The following is a 19429-nucleotide window of genomic DNA, read 5'->3' on the forward strand; positions in this document are numbered from 1 at the left end:
TGCCACAGGAGAGGTTGTGAGTGTGTGAGTACTACTGTGTATTTCTGCATCAGTGTATGTTGGTGAGGTGAGTTTGGGAGAATCAAATCACATTTTTGGGAGTCTGAAGCTAGAATTATTTAAAAATAAAAAACAAAAACAATGCTTCACAGATGGCAGGCAGTCTGCATGATAAAACACACACTCAGGAGGCATACTGTGTGTCTTATTGTGAGTTTTAAGACTTATTCATTAATACTTTGATCAAATGAGTTTGTTCAACCTATTGTAAGTTCTATCATTTTCTATTTCACACATATACAGTAAAAGAGAACTCACACATACATATATATTCACTTCATGTAGCTCAAAAATGGAAAGAGGCTGGCATGTGGCAGGTTGCTGCTGTAGCCAACACTTTGTAGCTGATGCAATCAGCTTGATGTTAGAGCAGCCTTTGAATGGCTGACATGAGACTCAGCTACATAAAGCACTCACAGTAAAAACCAGAGTCTTGTCTGCCACTGTTATTGGTGAAAGGCCTGATATGAAACAGTGGTAGTTGGACATTGGTGCAACTTAATAACTACACCTATAGCCATATAACAGTAAAGGTGGCCATATGGCTAAAATGAATTAACAGTAGATTAACTTATGTCAGAGACCAGAGAGGGGAACTGGGATTTCCACCTGCCCACTTTATACACATTCGACATTTTGACTACAAGAATCAACTATTCACTTGTGATTTGACTTTTAATTCATGAGTGCAACTTTCAAGTAAATTCATAATATTTAATGGAAATATTTCAAAAGTTACTGATCAATTTAAGAAATTTTAGGAGGCATGAAAGAAGAAATTCAGAAAAACACAAGGTAGCATTTAGAATCTCTTAAAACACACCCTTATAACATCTTATTATGTCACAAGGGGGATATCTCTGCTTCTGTCCAGTATAGGTATACTAACCCATGATCGTAGTTGTAGTAATCTTGTGTGTAGTAGTCCTGGCCAGGATCAATACCAGATTCCATCGACAACTCCTGTTAGATTGAAAGACCATTACTAGCAGCTTTCCACACAAACACAGGGTGCAGAGATACTTAACCATTTGGAGGAAAATGACACTGGGAGAGACAAACCCAGACCTTAGCAGGAAAAAAAAAACACAAGAGGGAAGTTAAGATGTTTCCAGAAAAAGGAGAGACAAAGTACCTCTGGTCTGAGGAGAGAGGGTCGGAGAAGTTGCTGTGTCTGCCAGAGGGAAGAAAAGAAGTGAATGAGAAGAAAGAAGTTCATACCAGTGTGCCTCTGGCTGCATGATCAATCCACCCTTAATGCTGGACAGTTGCTTATTTTTGTAATAATTTTAAGGTTTACTTTTCTCCAAACACACATTTACTAAGTGTAGTTGAAAAGTTTAATGCTGACTTTATCAGCTTAGAGGACGTGCATCAGGCTTGTTTGCTCATTTACAAACGTCTGATGCTAAAACTTCTTCTGATCACTTTTTCATGAGAAACATGTTTGTGATGATTTCACTGAACGGTGTAGCAAAGCCCAGTCTGTCTTTTTCATTCCTTGATGACTTTTATTTCTGATGTACAAGATTTGAACAAGGAATCTTTTCTTATAGATGCAAGAAAGTGTACAAATACATCAGTGCAGTATGTGGGTGAAGTGATTGACATTTAAAATACTCAGTGCAATGAAGTTACAAAAATTTCACATGTTCCATGATGGTGGAATGTTCTCAGTGATTTTGACCTGCATTGTCTGAGCAGACTTGGCACTGCCATGCCACCTCCTTTCTGCATTTGCCACACGTGTACCTGTAGCAATCTACACAGCGCACAGTAGCGTGATTTCTCTTGCAACGACAGTTCACCTGGCACATTGCTCTTTTCCCTTGGTCCGGTGTGGGAGGTTGTTGGCGAAGAAGGTTCTCCTTGTTGACTTTCTTGGCTCCCAAATGTGACTGAGCAAGCTCACTGGCAAGCTCCACCAGGAAGTCCACCCGCCTCTCCTGCACCCCAGTGCACGCCTGATAAAGCACATAGGCATTCAATGCTGCCATGTCTATCATGTTGTAGAACACAGCGACTGGCCATCGCCGTGTTCCTGAGCGAACACTGTACTCTCGCACCATCTGGTCCATCACATCGACACCACACTTCATGCTGTTGTAGTCGGTGACTGTGTTTGGCTTCTTCTTTCGTGTGTCTTCAGTCTCAACCACGCTGTGCATGCTGCTGAGGATGCAGACGGTCTTTCTCCGTTTAGGCGCATAGACAGTCAGTGTGACACCAGAGGTTGAAAACACCTGAGTACTGAATTCTTGGCGGTTCATAGCTTGTTTTGCTGAACCTGGAAGCTCCCGTCGAATCTTATTGACTGTGCCAAGGAGAGTGGTCTTCCGGTTGAGCAGTCGTTGCGCCAGTGATAGTGATGTGAAGAAGTTGTCTGTGGTCACAGTTCTTCCTTTGTCCATAAACGGTTCCATCAGCTTCATCACCACATTTTCAGAAAGTCTCTCTCCAGAAGGACGACTGGGGTCTTTTCCAAGATATGGGATGACATTGCACACATACTTAGATTTCAGGTCACATGCCACCCAGAACTTGATACCAAACTTGTCCGGTTTTGTTGCAATGTATTGCAAGAAACAGCAGCAAGTCTTTGACGGAAAAAGTTGTTCATTAATGGTGATGTGCCTGCCTGGGTTGTAGGATGAGATACAGTTGGAAACGAAAGACCTCCAAATATCAGCAACTGCAGCAAACCTGTCAGTCTCAGCTCGTTCACTACGTGTGTCCATGTCATCAAAGCGTAGGTGTTGCATGATGTCTTGGAAGCGGTTTCGAGCCATGATCCTGGTGATCAGTGGGTGGCCCAGTTTTGAAGACCATGTGTCACGCAGTGATGGAAGTCTAATTACCCCTCGCAAGAGAAGAATGGCAATAAACGCCATTAGTTCAGGGACGGCCATGAACCAACTGCTCTCCTCTGTCCGACGTCCATGCTGAACAGTCCACTCCTGAACAGTTCGAAGCATGTCAAGAGTGATGAAGCAGAGGAAGCTCTGTAGGCGACTGGACACCGTTCTTCTGACCAAAGCTGTCGGCTCTCCGTCTGTAGCATATGGTTCTACTGGGCTTTGATTGAAAGGCCTCCCCACCTGTTCTTCACACCATACTGTGCCGTCCTTTGCCTTCTCCACTGGCCCAGTGTGGGTCTCCACTCGACCTCTCTTTACTGGGGGCAGTGAAGTCTCCTCATCAGAAGAAACTTCAAAATCTGAGCTCATCTGAAGGACGACATCATCTCCATCTGAGTCGCAAGGGTTGACATGATCCAGGATCATGTCCAAAGCCTGCTGAGCGCTGTAGACTTTTGGCATCTTCACTTCTTGGCTTACCGTTGTTCACCATGAAAATCTTGAAGCTGTGAGTGAGCTATTTATCCACCTCAGTTCCCTAGTTTAGTCGTTCACACCGACGCCCACCATTTCACCAATTTGTGAAGCACCCACAACAATCCCACAATGTGGTGAAACCAGTTTTGATTTTGCTTTTCTGTTCCCAGGTCAAAAGGAATGTAATTATCTCTCATTTGAAATACTTGATTATGCTTTCCTTTTGGCCTTTGTGGAAACAGAAACGTGATAATCTCTCACTTGAAAGCAAGCTGGGCGTACAATAGTGTGATGACGATGAAAACTCACATGACCAATGCTCAATAAAGGGTACATGAAAATGTGAGAAATGGTCAAAAGCACATATACCGTTTGTGGTGAGTGAAACTATACAGCACAGTTGAAAGCAGACTACAAGGCTCTTTTCAAGCACACTCCTCCCCCCAAGGAGTATGCTTGAACAGCTAACGGCAGGTAATGGCTGTGTTTACAAATGTAAAGGTGCTAATTGTTGGCCATTGAATTGTTAATTTCAAACCGGGCAGCCTTTTGGCTGTACTCTGGGCATGGTAGAGGGGTAAGAAATCTCTGGGTTTTCTAGTGTTAACAACCCAGTCTTTTACATCTTCTTGGGGGTCTTTTACAATCAGATTAGAGGTTTTATTGGCTTCTCCAGCACTCTTATGAGCAGTTCTCTGAAAGATCTTTTTGCTCTTCTAAATCTCAACTTGACTTCCAATGTTCCCATTAATTTCTGTTTTAATGGCTGTACAAACTAAGGAAACAAAGATCTGAAAACATTTAGCCATCTTCTTCTAGCTTTCTTCTACTTGTTAGGGTCCAGACACAGATAGTTTCATAGTGCTGATTTCTTGGAACAAGTTATAAAACCGTGTTGCCAAACATGCACTTATAATCACCCAAACAACCTTGACAGCCTAATAATGCCCATTTAAGTCCTGAAATTTTAATTTATAAAATTAGAGATCAAATTTCTTTGGCATTAAAAGTGGTGTGTACTCCCACCCCCCCTATACATTTTAATATGCAAAAAAATTATGGTCTGTCCCTAATGTAAAAATGTTTTAAGGCAGTTGAAAGAGTTGTATAGACACAAATACATGCAACTTCAGTGTTATTGCTCAAAAGAAAAAGAAAAACATCAGAAAACAGGGAAAAATTAAACATCAAGTAAAATAAAATAAAAATAAAAACAAAGAAAAATGTACAAAACAACAGCAGGCGCAAGAATAAAACACTTACCTCATGCTGTCCATATCCTCGCCTAGAAAATAAAGAGAAACACTTTTAGTCAAACATTGCTAAAAATACTTGTCATTTAACATGAAACACTTGATGGGGCACTGATAATTGTTTTTAGGGTCAGTGTGTTGCTATGCACTTCCTAACTGCAGCAGAAATGGGATGTTTAAATACAAACTCAAATGTAAGTGGCTTGTTGGTAGTGGTATTTAGACATGTGTACAAATGTTGGTGTCTTGATGTTTTTTGGTCTGCGTGGAATTTGCCTGTTATCGCTGTGTACAAAGTCTAAAACATTCAGTAATTATGTTAATTGGTTATTCTAAACTGACACTAATAGACTCTAAATTGAGCTTGCATGGCTGTTTGTCTCTGCGTTGGCCCTGTGATGGACTGCCAACATTCTCCGAATGTTCTTTGCTTCTAAGTTGTTGGCAGCATTCCCTAGGCATCCCCACGACCCAGAATAGGATAAAAGGTGGTATTGTAAATGAATGAACAATATATTGTATCAAAGAAAGGACATCACTGTTTACGTGCAGCTTAGCTGAGGATCCATTGGCTGTGGGAGGTGGACTTAATCTTTTCTTGTACAAAAGTACACAGTGTGTTAAGGATCACAAAGCCAGGAAAGTCATTCTTTGGTAATATCTATAAGTTCAAGATTTAAAGAATTAAAGGACATGATTTTTGAAAATGAATAGAAATGTACATTTTATCATTTTATCAATGGCTGTGATCATTTATCTAATTACTATTTACTATCTAAATAGTCCACATATTGAAGCAGTGTCATTTTTAAACCCTTCATCCAACAGAAATGCCTTCAAATTAACTTTAATTTCTAAACTTTTAGCATGTCATAATCTGGCTGACAGCAAAATAGACAATAAAGCTCCTTTTTCCTCCATTATTTTCATTCACCAAATGTATTATTGTTTTCACTAAGCAAAGTTATGAGAAACGAAAACAGAAAAAGAAAGAAATGAACAACCAATAAAAAAAAAAACAACCAATAACGTCTTATTCCTTGCATCCCAAGTCTGGAAATACAGAAAGTACTGTGGTGTGAAACAGAGTTAATGAGCTGGTAAAATGATGATGTATCACACAACAACAAATGCAGACTTTTGGAGGACATGTTGGACCCTTCCTTCTGTTGTTTGAATTCATACACAGACAAACACACACAAATTATTCAACCAGTTGAGTATTTTATTAATCCATTTCAGTAATTAAGATGAGAATGCTACTCTGCCTGTTACACACAGACCCGCACTTCAAGGACAAATTGTAGACATTTGTTCTGTATCAGAATAAAATAACAGTGTGTCACAAAATAAAAAGATCAGTTATATAAAAGTAAAGAAGGCTTGATGAGGAGGTTATTGATGATGAACATATCAGGGTGAACAGAGACTGAATGGGTGAATGGAAAGAAAGATTAATGGCTGAGATGAGTAGGATGGATTTGGGATCATTTCTATGTGAAGATTAATTGACAAAAGGGGAGTGTGTGTATGTGTGTGTACTACCAAGATATTAGCTGCAACAGTTTGTGCTTGGTACTGCATGTAATGTAATCTGTGTTTATCTTTGTGCCCTTGTTGCTCTGACGGACACATTATGAGGTTCCTTCGAGACAAAGGCACAGACAGCTATCTAATCTCACACACACACACACACACAGACACACATATGACGTGACTAAATCTCACTCCTTGTGTCCTCTTCACCTTGTCTTGAAGTGTGTATAAGAAAGAACAGAAGAAAAATATTATTTGGTCTTAAAGAACAGGCTTTGACAACCCCGTCTTTCTTACTCCTCTTGATTATCTCTTCCCTTTATCACTCAGTTCCCTTTTTTTTCTTAGAAGGCTATGGTAGCTCCTCATCCCTTCTCTTTGTTAAAACCTCTCCGTCTCAGTACATCCTTTTCTCTCTCCTTCTTTTGGATGTTTTCTTAATGATGCTGCATATTATTTAAACGAATATGAAAAAATAAAATACAAATAAAAACAATAATAAATTAAAAAATAACCACAGCTGGTCACACTTTTGGAATAAGCTCCTATGAAGAAGGAAAAACCAACAGAACACAGTTCTGCCTCAGTACAACTGCATACATTGGATTTGCAAAATTTATGAAAAGGCAGTTTTCCAGTGTTAAACTTCAATGTGAATTCATCATTGCCCATTTCCTATTGTGATATTCCCTCAAAAATATGTGTAAGGTATGTAAAATGTGAGCTGACTGTACTTTTATTTATTTTGACATCTTGTCAGTATCAGATAAGAATGACAAAACAATTAAATACCAAGCAACTGTTCAATAAACCAAAGGTAATAAACTGGACTAACCTTTTGGTCAATCATTATGAAGAGTCTGGCCTCTCTGTTTTCTCAGCTTAAAAGATGTCTTTTAATAGGAGAAAGTCAATCTGTCCCCTCCCCATTAAGCTCGTTGTGACTTCAACAGCTATTTTTCAGGAGACATTTAGATACACATGACATTAGTTTTCACCACACTAACTAAACTTAGTTAAATTGTTTAGTACCATTATCCACCTCAGCAGATTAATATTGTGCTGTTTTAAATACCCATCCTCAACCTTTTCTTAAATTTAACAAAGTTGTTCTAGTGGCAATCTAACAGTGGAAACGTTGCTGTTTGACCCTAAACAAGTAGCTGTGATGCCTGAAGTTTATTAGACAGGAAGCAAAATAAATCACAACAATACATGAAAACACAGTTGAATCTGAGTTATCTCAAAATGTATTAAAATGGCTAATTTAATCTTATTTTTTGCTTTTTCATCTGCTTTTCAGGGTCTCCTACTATTTTGGCCTCTCTTGAAAACCTTTTCTATGTTTTGTGCTCATGTTTCTCAGATGTAAAATAAAGGCTGAAAACAACACATATTCCCAAAGATGTCAGTTCTCTTGCAAAAAGGAAGAACAGAAACAGCATGACAGAATCTGCCTGTTGGATAAAGAAGATACACTATGAATAAAAGCATGTGTATGTGTATTGAGATGAAGCAGACTGAGGTTGAAAGCTAATCTTAACATAAAACATTTCTAGTTTAGTTATCTGGAAAAGGAGCACTGCTTGCAACCTGTTAAATGCTGATGTGTAGCTGAATGTGTTTTAGCATATTCACATTGCTGAGGCTATTCTTTGAATGTTCTAGTGTTTTTTTTTTTGTGAATGCAGAGCCTTTAATATAATCATATCTCAGCAGCACAAGGTTTACAGCTGGATCATGATTTTTTGTAGACGATGGCATGCTGTTTAGTTGAAAAAGAAACTCATCCAGTGTGTCGTGAAATTAGAGCTGGAAAAATTCAACCAGTATTTCTGACAGGGGAAAATATCCTAACGTCAAAGTACTGACCATCAGAGGATGTTTTAATTGGCTGCACATCATGACTGAATATAATCACATCATTATATCTGATAAGTGTTTAGAATTAGAGAATATAGATGAGATGCTGCAGTACGTCTATCCTTGTAATGTACACAGTGGTCAGGAAAAGAGAGACTTGTCCTGTCCTACCTGCAGTAATAAAACAACCGCGTTAAAAGGCTTCTGTAATTTCTGCCCAGCAGAGAAGCTGACTTCATCATATCTATATGTGTAAATGTGTTCTCGTTAAATAGAAAAGCAAACTCAGATTCATGGAAATGGCTCTAAATTAGGTGGAAGCCTCTTTGCTTCTTTACAGAAGCTGATAAAAAGCAGCCTGTAGTGCTGAAAAAACTACTAAGGGATGGCCAAGGACCTCTTAGTAGACCTTGAAGTGTTTAACTTTCCAAACTCTTTTAAATACTTATCCGGCTTGACATCTAGAGAATACAATGAGCCAAATCCAGGCCTTACTTTGGAGCTGACAGGACCCAAAGGATCTGCCGCGGGTATCGAGGTGTCACTGTATACCAGAATACTCTTCACTACACCCCAGAGCTTTACTGTCTATACCTGATATCACAACCAGAGTCTGTAATAAACTTTTTGTCAGTTTGTCCACAGTCATCTCAAAAGTGTTTTTAACCATCACTTTTCTACCTTGCCTCCCTTGCTCATGGTTAGAACGTAGTTAAAAGTACATGTTTAAGTTTGTACATTAGTAAATACATGATAAAGGGGCTACAACTTATAATTTTGTAGTTTCTGTCATGTCATGTGAACGATACTGTACCGACTTGTTGTCAAATCACAATTTCTAACTGAGGATCGTTACAGCAGTATGTTATGGAGGTAATATAACTGTGTTAGACCAATTGGACATTATTTCTTGAACTTGGATGTCACAACTTTTGGGCAACATGAGAAATTTACACAGTAATAGCCAGGTGTTTTTTATAATGTTGATCAGTGTATTTGCATGAAGCTTAAAGTAGACAGACCTGTGTGAGAAAAATCAACTGGCTCTGGCACTTAGCTCTTGGAAACAGGAAGCCTTTAAATAATTCAGCAATGTACTGTAACTTCAGCACGTCTTATGTCATTTTATGAGCAGAAAGATGTTGAGTTTATGATGAAGCTCCTTAACTCTCACATGAACAGTGAAACATCTTCCAATTTCATATTGTGCACCAGTAAATATGGCCTCTAGAGAACACAGAGGAAAAACGGCTTTAATTAAATAACACATAGTAGCAACTTAAGTTAATTCTCTACTGGCCTCTGTTTTGTAGAATGAACTTTAAGTTATGCATCTTAGTTAAGTTATGTCCCCGTGAGAAACATCTCTAAATGATTGGTGTGCTAATGCAATTCATTCTGAACACGTTTTTAAATCCCTGCCACTAAATACATCCTACACTCTTAAAACTGAAGTCTTCAAAGAAACTTTGCATTAAAAAACAAAATGTATTGGACTCTAATTTAGCAGAAATGATTTTATTGAGACAATGTGACAATTTATATTTTCTCACATTAAGTACCAAAGGGGTCTAATATCAAAACCAAAAAGCAATAAAACTCTAGAAAAACCTTATAAAAATGAATTGTGAATAAAAATGCAGCTATTAGTTTGTTATGAAGTTGAAAACTACGGGGTCTTCATCTTGTCTTTTCTTACATTCTTTTGTTTTAACCTACCCACATCTTAACATTCGTCTCCCCAAAAAACAAACACAAAGCTAGTACTTGAACACTGTATGCACAGATTATATAGGCCAAGTGATAAAAAATATACAGTTAAAAGAATAAAATACAGTTAATTAACATGAATGAATATGGGAACTTTTAGAAGACAGATGGAAAAAAGAAAGAGTAAAAGAAAAAAACTGAGAAACACAACAGAGAAATGATTGCTTATTAAAAAAGAAGCAGGAGAGACAAGACAATATTGTGGCCACGTGTTGGGCCTTAAAAATAGAACCAACATTTAAAAATAACCCTGTTTTCTAGGAACTATGTTTGAACATAAACAATTTTTAAGGGATCAAATGGGGGAAGGATTTTTTTTTTTTTTTTGGCAGGACACAAAATTAAGAAACAAACTTTGTAAAACAAAAAATAAGGAAATTTGTTTTGGGTAGATTTTTTCATCGTAGTAACTATTTTCAATTTTCTTCTAAATGGTACCACGTTTATATCGGAACTGTAGTTGTGTCTAGTATCTGAGTTATACCCTGAAAAACTTATTCTGCCATTGACTCTTGTTTGGTGCTGTTCATCAGATGATGAAGAAACAAGATAAATTGAAAATTTAACAGTTTAATCAAAAACATTTAACAGACAGGGGTGTCAGTAGAGTGTCGAAGAACCACATACACTAAGGGCCTGATTTACTAAAATTCCTGATAAAGAGCACAAAATTTCAAGGACTAGATTGCAGATGTTGTTTAGTTATGATTTGCTGGCAATCAGCTAAGAATGATGGCGCAGGTAATAACAGGTGCAAACAGCAGTATTTAAACAAGGAGTGCTAAATATAGATGCAAAATTAGCCAGTGCTATCAGTTTTAGGTTCAGTAAATCACATTGCGTGTGTTATGTTGATCTATTTGCATCTGCTGCTCCCAATATTTTGCACTTTTTGGCATTCATCAAGGACAAATGAGCTAAATGGATTGCACACATTATTTTGTCCATTTAAAGGATGCAACCCTCGATGCACCCGGTTAGTAAATTAACTGCAACATGTTTTTGTGTTTGCAAGCTTGATTGCATGCAAACCTTTCATAAATCATGTCCCAAGATCTGTGTCTGCTATCAGTGCAGCAACAACACCTTTCACACACTTTGACCTGATGAGACCAACTGACAGTTCTAGCAGTGTCCATGCTCATACAAATGTTGCACCATTTAATTAAGAAAAAAATACACTTTCCACCAGTACAAGTTTTCTTTTTGCCAAGAAGCATTTGCCAACACACATTTCTTTGCTTTCTGTGCTGAGTTTTAGTGGCCTTTTGGCTCTGACTGTGATGGTTAATGTTGGGGAATGTGGTCAAATTTGAGTTGTGAAAAAACTTGTTTATGTGGTGGAAATCTTTTCTTATTATGAGACACTTTAATTCAGGATTTTAATAGCACATAAATCAGATGCCAAACTTCCTGATTAAAAAGGCATGAAACATGAAGCAACAGCTTATGGAACATCTCCAGCACAGAGTCAGATCCTGAAACTGGTGACCTTTCGAGCTTCATGGTAAGCTTCAGTCTTCAAATGTGTCAGTGGAAGTCAAGATTATATCAACTTGCTGTCACTATTCGAGGAATTATTCAATTAACCTTTAGGCACCAAATTTTAATCTTCCAGGAAAGTAAGTTGCTGCATACTCCAGCAGACTGCAGCCAACAGCTACATCAAGGAAATCTTGAACCAGTATCTACTTTATGTCCACAACAACCAAAAACAAGAAAAGTCTTTGCCCTAGTATTTCCTAACAATACCTTTCCTGTTACATATCTAATTCAAATTCTCAGATAATAGCAATTTATTATTGAAACTTGCTTTCATCAAATAAGCTTTATTACAAGATTACAATAAAAATTAGGACTGAACTCTCATTTGGCCAGCAGGTCACATTAACGTTACTATTGTCAGTAGCTTTAATGTGACATAGAAATATATAACAAGGGAAGATATTGAGCGTCCATGTATTGTTATTCTTTGAAGCACAAAGCCAGTTTAACTTTTATATATTCATAAAACAGTGAGTAACCAAGACATTTTTAAATTTAAACTTTTAACACAAAAGTGTTTTAAAACCATGGCTGCAGTAAAAAAAAAAAAAAAATAGGAGAGGGGGGATTTCGCACTTTTGATATTTGTGTGTCCAAAAGGGTCCATGCTTCATTTTCCTATTTATTTTTCTGTTGTTGCTCTGCCAGAAATAAGTACACAACCTCCACCTCCTGTTGTAAACATTATTACATGCAGAGAACAGGCTTTGGAGGTAACAGACTGACACTTTGAAGCAGAAATGGAATCACGAGTGCACAAAAATGGTGAATTATGGCCTCCAGCTTGGGGCTTAATTTTATAATAAAACTTGTAGCCTGTGGGCTTCATACCACTAATCACTTTGATCACAGGAAAAACAAAGTAGTCACATATGAGTATAATCCCTGGAAAACAGGTTTGAACAAGATACACAGTATACCACTCACTTTAAAGACAAAGATAGATAAAAGCCTACAGATAAAAACAAAGTACTGTATATAACTGAGTCCAACAGAAAATGTTATTGCACTTAAGATCTATTCAATGCTACAGTGAATACTGATCAAAAAGAGAATGTAAAGTCAGTGTGGCAGTGGTCACATAGTAGGTCTGGAACAGAAACTCTGGATCATAGTTATCCCTTAGAGGAAAATATAAAGGATACATTTCCAGCAGTCCAAGTTGGCAAATTTGACAATCCTCTCTTCTCATTAGTTCAATCCTCTCTTCTCCATCCGTTTCACTTGTATTGAAGTACGGAAGTGTATGAGTCAGTCAGCAGTCACAGTCAGCACCCCCATGCATGTGACCCCTGTCAAATGTTACTGAGAACACCACAAACTAAAGCTGACTGATTTTAATTGGTAGGTGATGGGTATGAAATTTACTCACAAAGAACATGTTACGTTAATAACCAGGAGATATTTCAACCCCTTCAATCATCTGCAGTTCGTCCCTTCTCATTTTCTGTTCATATCAAGTTGAGATGAGAATGAGAGGAGATGGATTTTTTCTTATGCACAGTTTTATTTTGAACTGAGTTCGTTTGCTTTCTTTTTTTTCCAGGAAATCTTGTTAAGAAGAGCACAACTGTACTGAGGTAAAAATTAACAAATCACACAGCTGAGCTACTTTAATTAGTCTCTTGACAGCTCAACAGCAAACTACACCACCATACAAAGCTGTTCAACTCTATGAGTTGTTCTTTGAGTGGGAGCAAAGGCTAGAGCATTGTGGACTGGGAGGGAAATCGCTTCTCAAGCTCTTCCACAATAGAGTTCATGTTTGGATTTGGAATCTGTACAGGTGGAGTAACCTCTTCTGCTGCTCCTGCTCCTCCTCCCCCTTCGTGTCCTTCCTTACCCCCATCTCCTCCCTCTCCTCCTGCAACTGCGAATGTGTCTAAAGAGTCAAGAGAATCCAAGGAATCTATAGAGGCCCGGCTCTTCATGACCCTTTTGAGAGGAATCTGTTTCTGATCTATCTGGCTGAACATGTTTGCGACTGATTTCTCAATGTCTGCTATGTTTTGGATGTTCTTTAAGATTCCTTTCAGTTCTTTTCTGGGAGGTTCAGGTTCCATGGGAAGGGGTGGTGGGGTTGGTCGTAGGGACACGGGTCGTAGAGCAGGAGCATCTACGAGAGATGGGAGGACAAACGTGGATGGATGCAGGACTGAGGGAGACACCGGGGGAGGAAGAGGTGGAGGGGGTGGGGGTGGGGGAGGAGGCGGTGGAGAAGGGGGAACCCCTGATTGACTGGAGTGAGATGAAGCTGGAGAGACAGGAGGAGGAGAGGGAGGGTGATGTAGAGAGGGGGATGAGGGCGGAAGAGGAGCAAAGGTAAGCGGTGGAGGAGGAAGAGGGGGAGGAGGAGGAGGTGAAGATGGAGGTGGTGGTGGAGGAGTCGAAGGTGGATCAGGAATAACCTCTAAATGGACCTGAAGCCGGTCCTCTGCGCTGTGATTTCCTGTTAAATTAGTTCCAAACCGGCGCAGGACAGGAGGAGTTGGCTTGTGAGTTGGAGGCGGGGTGCTGCCATCACTATAAGTGACAATTATACTTGGGGGGCCTTCCACAGTCTGACCACTGAGGGTGGGGCTGTGCTTCTGATGCTGAGGAGTGTCTGGGAAAACAGACAGTAGAATATCAGGTGATAATGAACCTCTGGAATCTCTGCTTTGCCGTTGCCTCATTTCCTGAAGTGCCTGTTGCTCAAATTGTCTGGCTTGTTCCTTCACTGTCAGCTTTGGTTCTAGGCTTGGGCTTCCCATCAGGTCTGAATCCAGTCCATGGTCAAAGCCTGAATCCAGACCTGCATCTTTACTCTCCTTGAATTCTGCCTTCAGGAGCTCCAGCTCCCACTGCACAGGATCCATAACCACTTGCCGCCTCAGAGCATCATACATCTCTCTTCTATGTAATCTTGATGGGAGAGTCCAGCTGTGACCAGCTCCTGATCCCCATCCGCTGTCACTGCCGCTGTATCCACCAAATCCCACATCGCATCCAGGCGAGCTAAGCCTCAACCAAGCCTCTCGGAGACCCCTCCTGGAAGGAGAAAAATTCCCAAGGAGGTCTTTTTTTCTCTGGCTTCTTCCTAGAGTCTCTGGACTGCTCGCAGTCCCGTCCTCATGATAAATAGGATTTTTGGTAGTCCGGGGGTTTTCGTCAGAGAGAAAGGTTATGTTGGATTCAGACTTGGGGAGGTTGTTTAGGACTCCTCCATTAGCAATGCACTGACGATGGGCCGCAATGGCTCGTGTGGCAAAATCTGAGATCAGACGTTGGCGGTCACTTTCATCCAAACTGCCTGTGCTCCCACCACCACCGCCACCACCACGGTTTGTTCGACTGGTGCACGGATGCAGGAAGAGATGAGACAAAAAAAAAAAAAAAAATTGTATGAAGGGAGAAATAAAGAACAGACAAAAAAAGGAAAAGTGTAATAATGAACAGGAAAAATCAAATTTTGAAATCAAAGTTATGTGAAATGAATTAGGAAGATGGGAAATGATTGTATTAAGCTAAATGATAAAATGAAATGTATAAAAGGTAAATCACCAGATAACACAACTGCATATGCTTGAAAAACTGTTTGGTTTAAGCATTAAGCTGAGTGAGCAAAGGCATCTTTTAAAGCAATTCTGTGACAGGCATGACAAAGGATGCAAGTAGATTGTAAGCATGCCACCACAACACTACTGCAGCACAGCTATAAATAATTTCACATCTGCAAGGGAGGGATACAAAACTGTGTGTAAGTTCTAAGAGTGCACAGATTTCATTACAAAGAAACTGTTTTTTGGCAGTATGCTAATTTAGGAAGTAATGCTGTCAATGAGACTCTGCACACTCTTTTTATCCCACAACAGGACGGGCTACATCTATGCTCTAGCAAACACAACTTGAACACAAATGCTAATCCATCACTGATTTTCCAAAACCATAATCAACCTTTAGAAAAAAAAAAAGGCTAATGTAAAACTATTCAGATATTTTAAGCAGTTTTCTACTTCCTACTCACTTTTGTCTGTCCCCCCATGGTTAAAAGTGCAAGGGTGAGAATAAAAGAAAGAGGAAAGAAAAATTAGATTGATGACATGATAACAGAAAATGGTGCTGAGATGAAGATTAAAGTTAAAAAAAAAATGTTGAGGAAGATCATAACAATTTAGAATGAGGTAAACACCAGGATGATATTTGCTAATATGCCCCAACATGTCACTGGGTCTGTGCACAATAGCCTAAAGTAGACTAAGAGAGGAAAATGAAAAACAAACAAGCAGAGAATATTCCACTAAGTCATTTATTTATGGATGAAAACAATCTAGCATATCATATTTATAACCGTGAGTAAATATGAAAATATTAAAGGTTAGAAGTTAATGAGAAGGTTAAATTAGAGTCATGTTATATAACAATCAGGTGTAAATGGGAAGCTGGTTCAGACGACCAGAATCTATTAATGTCTCAGCTTCAAACCACATATGTGAACATGTATCGTAACATAAACAAAGGAGGATTTTTTAAAGAAAGAGCATTACCGCCCGTCTGTAATTGCAGGAAAAGAATTGACAGATGATTCATATGAGAAATTATATTTTCTTCATTAACTCCTGCATAATAACTTTATTGAACCTCTGAAGCATGGTGACAATATCAAGGTTTAAGACTTGTTTTGCCATATCTGGGACACGATGGCTTGTCATCATGATGGTCCAAGAAATTATGAATTTTCTATCAGATTCTGAAGCAAACCGTCAGGATATCTGTTCATAAAGTAAATCCCAACAGAATGGTCAAATGGTAAATATTCTGTATTTATGTAGCGCTTTTACCCAAAGCGCTTTTCAATATACACACATTCACCCATTCACACACTGATGGCGGAAGCTGCCATGCCAAGGCGTTCAACCACTACCCATCAGGAGCAATTTGGGGTTCGGTGTCTTGCTCAGGGACACCTCGACATGATCTTGACAAGCCGAGGATCAAACGGGCAACCCTCAGGCTACAAGACGACCCACTGAGCCAAGCTGCCCCAGAAAGTGGATTATGCAGCAAGAACACAATGCAAGTCTATTATTTTACCAAAGATGCTAAAACAAGGAAGGTTATGTCTAAGTCCTTATTTAAATAAAACAGAAATGGCTTGAAGCAGATTATGATAGGGAGCCCAACAATATCCCAGAGTAGTGATAAGTGGATACACTACTCCTCCATCCTGATGTATGTGGATAAACAAATTTTAAAGCAGTTTAAAGCAGTTATCACTGCACAAGAAGGGTCACTCCAGGAGCAACAGAAGTAAAGCTTTACACAGTGTTGTAGTTTACAATGATATAATCTTGGATAAATTTGCTAAGAAAAAAAAAAGAAAACACAAGAACAAAAGAAAACAAATGACCAATAATGCCTTTTGGACTTGTCTGAAATCAACTATATTTTATGCCAGATTTATGCAGAGACAAGAAAATTTGATATTGCTTATTTATGCTTGGAAGCGTCTGCACATGACTTTACTATTACAGTCTATTATTGCACTTTAATATTCCACATATTTGGCTTATTTTGATTCACATGACAAAATCTGCTATATTGCTAAATAATGTGACTTTTGATGTAGTATTTAAAAATATGCTTCATTTAATCTGTTGCCAATAACATGTTAGGGAACACTTAATTTTTCACTGGTAATTAAAAAAGACATCAAAACCTAACCTTGTCAGGAAAATGGCCAAGGGTAATAAAAAGAAACCAGTCTACTGAGCACTTTGGTAAAGGACCTTAATCGTGAATGTGCTAACTTGTGCGTTTTGCCAGCAGCTTTTATGGGTTTTCGGGATTTAGTTCCTACAAGATGGTGATGATACATAACACAAGTATTCCTCAAGAAACTGCCTTTTCTGCAAACACACAGACATACTCACCCAAAAGGCCATCAAACCACAATTAAACAAGCCCTGCAGCTTTTCAATAGAATTAATTATCACCCAGGGAGGTCTTTATAAAAGCTGCATTCATTTCAATTATCTCATATCTAAGTTAATTTCTGCTCACATTTTTCAGACAATCACTTGGGGTTACATGCCCACACACACACAAATAGTTGTCATTTGGAGATAGTTCCTGCAATCTTGCATGTGAATTGCTCTCATGTTAATGGAAGTGAGGAGGCATATCAAGGACAGACAGGAAACTGGTGATGCATGTAATGCTGATGAGAATTCTTCTCAACTTCTTGAAGGCCCCACTGAGGAATTATAAATTAAGTGTGCATGGTGTTTCAACACTATGCACCCAATGGACTTACTGAAACAGGGAAGTTATAAAGGAGGAGAGCAAGGATGAGGAAAATATGATGAAATACAGAAACAATGAGGCTTTCTGAAGCAGGATGGATTAAATTAACTGTAGCCCATTCATGCACAGATAGGAGTTGAGGTATAGGATGGCAAAGTAGCAACTCCATCACCAATAAGCTTATATGCGTCACATAGCTTAATGTCAAAGTTCCTGCTGAAACAAATATCACAAAAACAGCAAAATGCACCCCAAATATATGTTTTATTATTATTATTTATTATTTTAAAAAACATGAAGTGAGCTTGAAAGGCAGAACCCAAATGGCTGAATTTTCCTCTTAGGGTAGAGTGATGATCTTTGCTCTAAACTGTATCTCTTGTAACAGTGAGAAATTTGGCATGTATTACAACACAGAAAGTGAAAGGAAATAGTTCAACTTAAAGGATTGTATAAAAAACAACAACAAAAAAAAAAAACAAAAACAACATCAAACATCACTCTTCTCGTGTCTTTTGCAACTGCGAAATGGAAATTTAAATCTGAGTAAAAATCTAAATCTTTGCAAAAACTCAGCATTTGAATGAGCTGAAGAAGTTCAACAAGGCAACTCTATGATGATTCTCTGAGGTTTACTTCTATAAAAAAGGGGGTGTATTTGATTTTGTGTCACCAAGAGAAGCTCAAGATGCTTTTTTAAGACTTAAGATCGCTGTGAGTTTGCATGTTTACCTTTAAATCAGTCAGAAGAATATAAGACGCTTGCAAAAATGTGGAAACAGACTGATGCATACTGCTGCTTTGAATGCCATCTGAGCATTCATCAGTTTGGCATGAAACTGGCTCCAGAGTTTGACCAATTAGTTAGATTGCACATCTTTGTTAGTGGGTCCTAAAATATGGTTGTTGAACAAGTCTGTCAGCGATCAGCATCCTGATGATCAACAGTACAGCCAGTTTTATCCATCAGGGCTGTTTTGTTTAACTGAAAGTTGTACATCTCAGAAGTAAGAAAAATATGATAAATCTAACTATTTCTATTATTTTCATGTTTATACAAAGATGATTCATTCTCTACGTTAAAATGAGCTTATTTCTGATTACTGAAGTTGGTGTTTTGTATCCGCACTTATGTGCTGCTTGTTAGAAGAGGTGCCCTTTAATGTGTGAAAATTGGAAAATTATGAGATTTCTGCATAATCCCACTTTTTCAATAAAGATGTAAAAATTCAACTGTGACTGTCTGTGAATATTTCAGAGTAATTGTCAAAATGTATGTAGGTGAACTGACTGCACATCAGGACACCACAAAGCTTCCAATGCTGCCAAAATCTAAAGTTTAACAGCTTTAAAATGTTGATTCATGCTGCTGCTTTGGCTCATTAATGTAAATGCCACTGTTACACTTCACTTACGTGGCGTTGTCACCCAGCTCTTCGTACAGGTTGTTGGCAGTACTTCCTCCAGGTTTACCTGCTGGCAGTGCCATCTGAATGCGGGCTGTTTTGGCACACTCTGCTTGGCGCCTGGAAACAGCAGAAAGGAAACACAGAGTTTGTAAAATAACAAAGCTGGAGCAAAAAAAATTAAAGTGTTTTGTAGTGTGGCAGCAGTGTTTGTGTCTTTACAACAATCTGATGGATTGAACTTCAGTAAAAATTGTGACAAAATAATGAGCTGAAAGTCATTTCTTCTTTTACAGCTAATTCTAAAATATCAGCATGCTAGCATGCTAAATCCAAGAAGAAAGAAATCCAGGAAGGTACAACTATCCAAAAACTA

At 38.6% G+C, this 19429-nt stretch overlaps 1 protein-coding gene across 4 annotated transcripts in view; it reads right to left on the reverse strand.

Moving 5' to 3' along the window:
• Positions 1-19429, reverse strand: part of LOC121632725 (protocadherin-15-like) — a 210851-nt gene that overhangs the window by 9450 nt on the left and 181972 nt on the right. For all 4 annotated transcript variants that reach the window (XM_041974432.1, XM_041974433.1, XM_041974431.1 and 1 more), the window contains 4 exons: positions 19063-19173; positions 4659-4680; positions 1196-1234; positions 950-1023 (listed from right to left, as the gene is read on the reverse strand). In XM_041974432.1, the coding sequence (XP_041830366.1) occupies positions 950-1023; positions 1196-1234; positions 4659-4680; positions 19063-19173 (246 nt within the window). The remainder of the gene's footprint in view (positions 1-949; positions 1024-1195; positions 1235-4658; positions 4681-19062; positions 19174-19429) is intronic.

This window comes from Melanotaenia boesemani, chromosome 21, assembly GCF_017639745.1.
Source record: "Melanotaenia boesemani isolate fMelBoe1 chromosome 21, fMelBoe1.pri, whole genome shotgun sequence".
NCBI classification, from domain to species: Eukaryota; Metazoa; Chordata; class Actinopteri; order Atheriniformes; family Melanotaeniidae; genus Melanotaenia; species Melanotaenia boesemani.